Consider the following 7185-nt stretch of genomic DNA (forward strand, 5'->3'; position numbering starts at 1 on the left):
GGCTGAAGTAGTACGAAGAAGATTAAAGATGCAAAGTTTTATGGAGCACCAAAAGCGCACACAGGAGTAAAACAGGAGAAATCAACCACACAACACAACACGTGTCACCCAGCCATGACCCCTTGAAATGACCCCTTGAAATGGCCCCAAAATTCTTACAAAAAAGATATTTGTTCCCAAATAGTATAGTAGTTATATGATCATGGAGGGTAAAACCAAGTGGCGGTTAAGTGAGCCAATTACACAAGGAAACTATTTTTAAAAAGAAACTCAAACAAGAAAGAAACGCAACAATGCATCAGCAAAGTAATAGCGCTGTGAACGGGAAATCAACATATATTTAGTGACAAAGAGTTGAAGACGAAACAGTTGCTCTTACACCCATGTTTTTCATCAAATATCTTTAATCGTTCGTGAGGACACAAGATCAAAAACACGCATGATCACCAGCTCGGGAACAAGCAGCTGAATGTACCAACGATTGTACTGTATAAAATTGTGAGTCCTAAGCAGACATTCTGCACAAGAATCCAGATCCATCCAATAAACAATGTGGAGTTACAAATTTTCAGCCCAAAGGCCAGAAATGTGAATCAAGTATCTCTGTCTGACTTCTCTCTTTAAATTACTTTCCTCTTCGTGGTACATCTATACAAGAGTATCAGTATCAATCCTTATTTGGTGAGATTAACAAATTCAGGCCCCCTTTTCTATAACGTGTATTTACCAGCTAGGCAACTACATCCAGATGTACAATAGTCATGTCCTCCCCTTTCCCCTGGTTTACATTGACTTATCTACGTCTCAAGCATAAGCCGAGCCACCCCCTTTAACCATGAATCCAGATTTCAGATTCGTTGTGTTTGTGACAAAATGGTATAAGGTGAATGGAATATTGACATGAATGGTGGTTATCATGATGTGCGCAGAAGATCAGGGTCTTTCAGGCACTCCTGGGGATTTGCATAGAAGTAGTCCTCTTCCTTGGGTTTATCGGGAATCACCGTCCGCTTTGAGGCTGACCCCATCCGGCTGTTGGCATGGGCAGCCTTGATCAGCAAAGAGAACTCATCCCATCGCAACAAACCATTGTTGTACTGATCTGTTAGGTCAACAATAAGTTTTCGATCTAACAAAACCGTCTTCTTGAAACCCATGAACCTGCATGTAGCAAGTGACAGAGGAAATGTAAGTACCACATCTGAAATAGTACACAGCTTCCTAGTACTTGGATGCTGAAAACTAGCCAACTATAGATGAGAATGGACTCATACCAACATCACACATACAAAAAACAAAATATCTGATGTATGACCAACTGCAATACATACCTGCGATGACCCTCAACAACTTTGGCCATATTGCCATCATATGTGGGAACAAATATATCACTTTCTAAAGAAACCATGTAATCTAGTGCCGCCATTTGCGAAGAATGGTTCTGGAAGAACATTAGATCAGAAGGTTCCAAGAGCGTCTCTTTCCTCACCTACAAGTCATTCAATGTGAATCAAAAAACAGGAAAATAATAAGAGGTGATAAATGGCCATATAGTTCATACTGTGTCCATACCACGTTTGGATAAGCTGAAGTGAGAGCTGCCATCCTACGTTTTCCACCATATATTTCTCCAGCTGCAATGTATATTTGCATACTTCTATCAATGTCTAATGCTCTTAGAACAAGAGCAGTCTCCTCTGGTGTCAATGGGCAAAAGCCATCTTTTCTTTTCAAATCAGAGTCAATGATTTTCTCTTTCCACCATGGGTAAGCATACCTACATCCAAGAATAGTTTTACAGCTATTGTAAAATGAGCATGTCTAGTTGACAAATTTTAACAAACACAAAACGCGGTATGTTTAAATAATAATTCAAAGAGATTCACCTCATTCTTGTGAGCTCTTCTGCTTCTTCGTTACTACAACCTTGAGTACAACCAGAGAAAGCCAGCATATCCATTTCATAACGTAAATGAAGAACCAAGAAAGGACCATTTTGGCGAAGCATCCTTATTACTCGCTTGCCCAAATCTTCAATTTCGGCCGTAAATCTCAGAGAGCCATAATTTACTCGGCAGCGTAGTTTCTGAATATCCATAGGTAAACCATTGTTTGCTAACCTAGCATCAGTTCTATTCAAATGTAGAACCTTGTGTTTCCGTATCAATGGAAGAATCTGGGCCAAATTTAATCAACTATAAGCTTATTCAATAAATTCTACCACAATGTAAAGCTGCCTTCACACAACGTGACATGATGCTTACCTGATTATGGTAATAGGAGATATCAGACCAGCTGATAGGTGGCATTGAGTGGAACATACCAAGTTCAACTCTTCGCTTTACCCGTGGAGGCAATTCTCTAAGTATGCGAACTTCATCTCGTAACGAGGTTATAAAATGTTCAACATCAAATATATCTTGGAACTCACTACAAGACCGAATAGATAAACATTAACCGCGAAGCCAAAAAAACATGCAAAGGAAATTAATATGAAGGTGCCGAACTGTACCTAGGATCATTCCAAAATGAAGTCTTGTCCAACTCAGGCACAACCAAGGTGACATTCAAATATCTTGCTATCACAACCATGTCGCATATCTGATAGAACAAAACCATAGAGACAAGAAGCCAGTGTTAAGAGTCAAAAAACTTCGAGCACACTACTTAAAAGTCAAGAAACAAGGTTTGCAATATCTTACGGCAGCTCGCATTTGGTTAAGACCACCATTGCACGAGACCATCAAGTAACCATTGTTCCTGTAAATTCCTGGAAAATGACAACAACAATAAAACATTAACACAAATATAGCAGAGTCCATAATATAGTGTAGGCAAGGCTGTAATGGTACAAACAAAGCATTACTACGCAGCCATGTACTTCTTGTTGAATATCCATAGGTCAATCATTGTTTGCTAACCTACCATCAATTCAATTCAAATGTAGGCAATGGGTATGTTGAGTATTTGTGGCAATAAAAGAGTATTTGGGACAACAGGAAAATCAAGCATACTTAAGCGGCCTTCAATCACATCAATGCAACTTTCCTTGCTGGAAAAGACTCGTAATTATCAACTGGAGGATACAAATCAACACAGTTGTCTTATTTTTCAAAGAACTCTGTAATTGAACATACCAGGAGTTATTTCACCAAAAGTGAAAGGTGAATGCTACACAAGATCCAACAGTTAACCCAGAAAACATTGGTAGTGTTACTCAAAAGGGTACTAGTGGTTACTCCATCGCCATCCATGTGAAACATGATAGGTAATTATGAGGGACCAAAAACATCGGTTGGAGTCATGAATGATTGCCACCAGTAAAAGCATATTCAACCAACCTAAAAAGTAGCATGATCCTTACATGGAAACAACCCAAAACACGAAACTTGTGTGCCGACTTCCATACGACCAGAACAACGAAGACACCTGACCTACCAACCGAAAGGAGAACTCACATTGCCGAATTCTACGAGCGTTGTCACAAATCGAGCCTAAACTCGATACGATTTTACTGATTCAGATGCATCAAACATGAAAAAAGGTATGCCCAGACACGGAAGACAGGGATTTCCAGAGAAATGAAACCCGGATCAGGCGAACTGAATTATGCAGATTTGTAGCCAATTCGAGCAGACGAAAATGACCAAAATATATAGTATAGCCCAACCACCAATCTTTTTGAGGAAATCTACATTGGAAATTTGGAAGGATCTAGCAACATGCTGGCGGGCTATCAATGTCCTACTAGGAACAGCATCCAGCCACGGAGCGGTTTCGAACGAAAGCGATCCAGAGAAGAAAGAACAACTCACTTTTGGGCGGCAATGCCGCGGCCTTCTCGACGGCGTGGTCCGCCCGCACGGCGGCCTCATCGGGCGCGGTGAGGCAGGAGGGCCATCCCTTGAGCACGCGCGGCCCCCAGGTCTCGCCGACGGCGGTGAGCTGCACGACGCAGGTCCAGAGCAGCACCGTGGTGGTGGCGCGCACCATCCACAGCTTCATCCGCGATCGGGCGGCCGGCGGGCACCTGTGCTTCTCGCCGCCGGCCGGCTTACCCCCCGTGCCGGCCGCCTTCCCGCCCATTGCCGCCTTCCACGTCCCCATCAACCATGGACCGGCGGGGGAAGCGCCTTGTGTGCAGCGGCAATCATCCGCGCCTCAAATCCGCCTGCCGCGCGCCACCTCGACGTACGAGGCCCAATGCAGCAGCAGACAAGGCCTGCCCCGTCGTCGCTCCACCGCCGCCACGTTCGCGGCCACAAGCGGCCGGAAGCGATGCAGCAACCGCCGGAAAGGCAGGTCCTGCTCCTCGGGCGCGGGCGGCGCCTTATCCTCCTTTTGAACGGCCAAACCAGGCCGGCCGGACGAAAGCTGGCGTCGGCGGTGGCAGCAACGAAGCAGAGCAAGATGCGCGCTTTGGAGTCGGAGACGGATCGGCGCGCGCCGTGGAGGAGGTGGTGGCGCACGGAGAAGGAAGCGGAGTGGATCTTGGGGCAGAGGAGGGAGGAAGGTGGAGGAGAGAGCGATTTGTGGGGGCGCCCAGTTATTTTTGGCTCCCGGCGTCGGTGGCCGCGCGTGACGACGCTGACGCACGCGCACACTGCTCTGATCGCTCTGGGTGCGCGTAGCATATTAATGCGTCCCGATCCGTGTCCTAATCTACGCTCGTGAATCAATAGGCGGCACCGGCTAGCTGCACACGGGCGGGTGTATGACACGTGGACGGCGTAGATGGCGGAAGCGCGGAAACGGACGGCTGGGATTGGCCGGCGGGCTAGGGGGTGGTGGTTGGAGAGCCGTTTGGTGGCCGGCGTTTGAAGTGAAGTGAGGAGGACTCGATCCACTACTCGTTTTTAAAATTTTGTTATTCTCTCGCCTGCGATCCACTTGTGCTGCGTGCGCTGCTGTGTTTGACAGTGGTGGGCAGGGACCTGGTTTATTTTTTCCAACCATGTTCCCATTGGAAGCTTTGGAGTGTTCCTCCTCACGTCACATGGTGGTGTTTGTTTCTTGTTGTTTTTTCAATGGTTGTTTCTTTGTTTTTTTTTCTTGGGTTTCTTGTTTAGCTTATTTTGGCTGATATTAGCTGATTTCGTGGGAAAATTATCTTCACACGCCGTTACCCCGATTTTCTGTTCCAACCGGAATAACCCATGTTCTGTTAGAATGGAACAGGAAAGAAAGGTGTTAAACCGAGAATGAGTTGATCAACTTCTTGTTATTTGTGCTCTCATTTTTTCGGGCCCCCATCCACTTTTGGAACTATTTGACAATGGTGTGCATGAATCTCTTTGTTTTTTCACACCTTTCTATTGGAGTTTGGTGTTATTGATCACATCACATAGTGTTGTTTTTTTTCTTAATTTTTGTCTTGGATATTTTTTGACGGTAATATTAGGATAATCTTGTGAGCAAATAAAGTACAGAGTTGTTGGAGTTCGCATCTCAAGTGAGAATATGTTCATGTCAAGTTTATGCATGCACATGAAAGTACTTGCAACAAATAAGCCATGAAGATATTTTCTTGCGAGTACCTTTTTTTTCATCGGTCGCGCGGGCAAGAAATTAATTTCAGGTTCTGACTTGGGACGACCAAAGTTTGGAAAATATAATTGGAATGTCTTTGTACATAAATTTTCTGATTTGATGGACGAGAGGTTAGGAATTGACAAAATAAGACCTCTCGAGCAGCTCCGCTAGGGGTTGAGCAAGTTTGAGCACTTCACTTTGGTGTTTTTTCAACATTTTCCAGCATGAGATTGTAAGGAGTGTCATTGCTAGGCTTGGAGCCATAGCAATATGCCTCCCAACGCATATCTGTACATTTGTCTCGATCCACTTCTTCATTTCTCTTTTCTTTATGCATTTTTCTCAAAATTTATATGGATCAAGCATTCCAGATTTAAAAACATGGATATGGCTTGTCGTGAGCCGTTGGATCTTTCAAGCAGGTAATGTTGCCACATGGAAACTCCTGGTTGGTCTGCTCCCTGAACCATCGCACTAAATTCTGTTTAGCATGCGATCCACTTGTCCTTGTTGTGCTGACATTGCTGCGGTTATTTTTTTCAACCTTGTCAGCGTTGGAGTGTAGTATTATTGTTCTCCGGTCACATGGTGGTGTTTGTTTCATATGTTTGTACGGGGTATTTTCCTCGCCTAATATTAGGTCGTCTTGTGAGAAAAATCTTCCCCAACACATGGAGTGTTACTGATGATGAGATTTTGGATTTCAAGTGAGAATATAGATTCATTTCATGCATACATGCATGGACAGCTAGTACCCGCAACAGATGTGCTGGGTATGAACTGAATATAAGATCAAATTATGGCCGGTCAAGGATTTGGAAATGCAACCAGATGTCATTGCATAAACCGCCAATATTTTTCCGCATGCTCGGAATAAGCATACAGAAGGCAGCTACCCCGGATTTGCACGCTTCACATGGACAGCAGCGGTGGCCAGTTTTCTGAGGAGAAGCCACTCAAAATTAATTCCAAAAAAATGGCAAGATGGGCATCTCGTGGCTCGCCACGGGGTTGTGTGGTATAGTGGCAAAGGTGGGGTTAGACTTTTGTTAATGATGAGTGCGATCACGCATGCACTCAGACATATCTTCATGATTTAGTTAATCGTTTCCAGTCAGATGGTCGCCGCTCGCGTCGTGCATGCGGTTGCACCGACCGACCTCACTGATCCAGCAAGGAATGTCCGATTGATAGTGGGGAATATTTTAGCTGGTATGAATGTATGATCTGTTCTTCAAGCAACATAGCTTCGCGTGCTCGTTCTTTATGTTAGTGTATCTGTAAAGTATAATATACAGATTCTACCTCCATTTCAATGAATAAGGTTTATCGTTTTTTTAGAAGTTAAATTACGTAAAATTTGATTAAATATTTAGAAAAATCTTTATATGTAGAATTTAAAATCAACACTCTTAGATACATCATGAAATATATTTTATGTGATATCTATATTATATAATACTCCCTTAATAGTTGTTTATAAAAATTAGGTTAAACTTTGCTCAGCTTGACTTTTCAAAAAAAAAAAACCTTTTCTATTAGAACGGAGGGAGTATATCAAGTATTATATATGTCAGACCAAATGGTTGTTTAGTCAAATTTCTCCTTCCACCAATACATTTGTGAATAAGGCTTGTGCTTCCATGGACCTCC

At 43.5% G+C, this 7185-nt stretch overlaps 1 protein-coding gene across 1 annotated transcript; it reads right to left on the reverse strand.

The window, feature by feature from the left end:
- Positions 1 to 539: 539 nt before the first annotated feature.
- LOC124675709 (rhamnogalacturonan I rhamnosyltransferase 1-like) lies at positions 540 to 4107 on the reverse strand. Its single transcript, XM_047211788.1, has 8 exons — positions 3816 to 4107; positions 2703 to 2770; positions 2513 to 2601; positions 2265 to 2430; positions 1887 to 2176; positions 1573 to 1777; positions 1332 to 1489; positions 540 to 1161 (listed from the first exon to the last, which is right to left on the reverse strand). Exons 1-8 carry the CDS (start codon positions 4105 to 4107, stop codon positions 915 to 917), a joined length of 1515 nt encoding a protein of 504 aa, XP_047067744.1. The 3' UTR covers positions 540 to 914.
- Between the last annotated feature and the right edge of the window lie 3078 nt (positions 4108 to 7185).

Source organism: Lolium rigidum, chromosome 1, assembly GCF_022539505.1.
Source record: "Lolium rigidum isolate FL_2022 chromosome 1, APGP_CSIRO_Lrig_0.1, whole genome shotgun sequence".
NCBI lineage: Eukaryota > Viridiplantae > Streptophyta > Magnoliopsida > Poales > Poaceae > Lolium > Lolium rigidum.

Excerpts from the sequence above, each read along its gene's own strand:
- LOC124675709 (XM_047211788.1), bottom strand. The coding sequence starts at position 4,107 with ATGGGGACGTGGAAGGCGGCAATGGGCGGGAAGGCGGCCGGCACGGGG. Across the intron at positions 2,602-2,702 it reads TTAACCAAATGCGAGCTGCC|ATATGCGACATGGTTGTGAT; the intron begins GTAAGATATTGC and ends TTGTTCTATCAG. Across the intron at positions 1,162-1,331 it reads GTTGTTGAGGGTCATCGCAG|GTTCATGGGTTTCAAGAAGA; the intron begins GTATGTATTGCA and ends TGCTACATGCAG.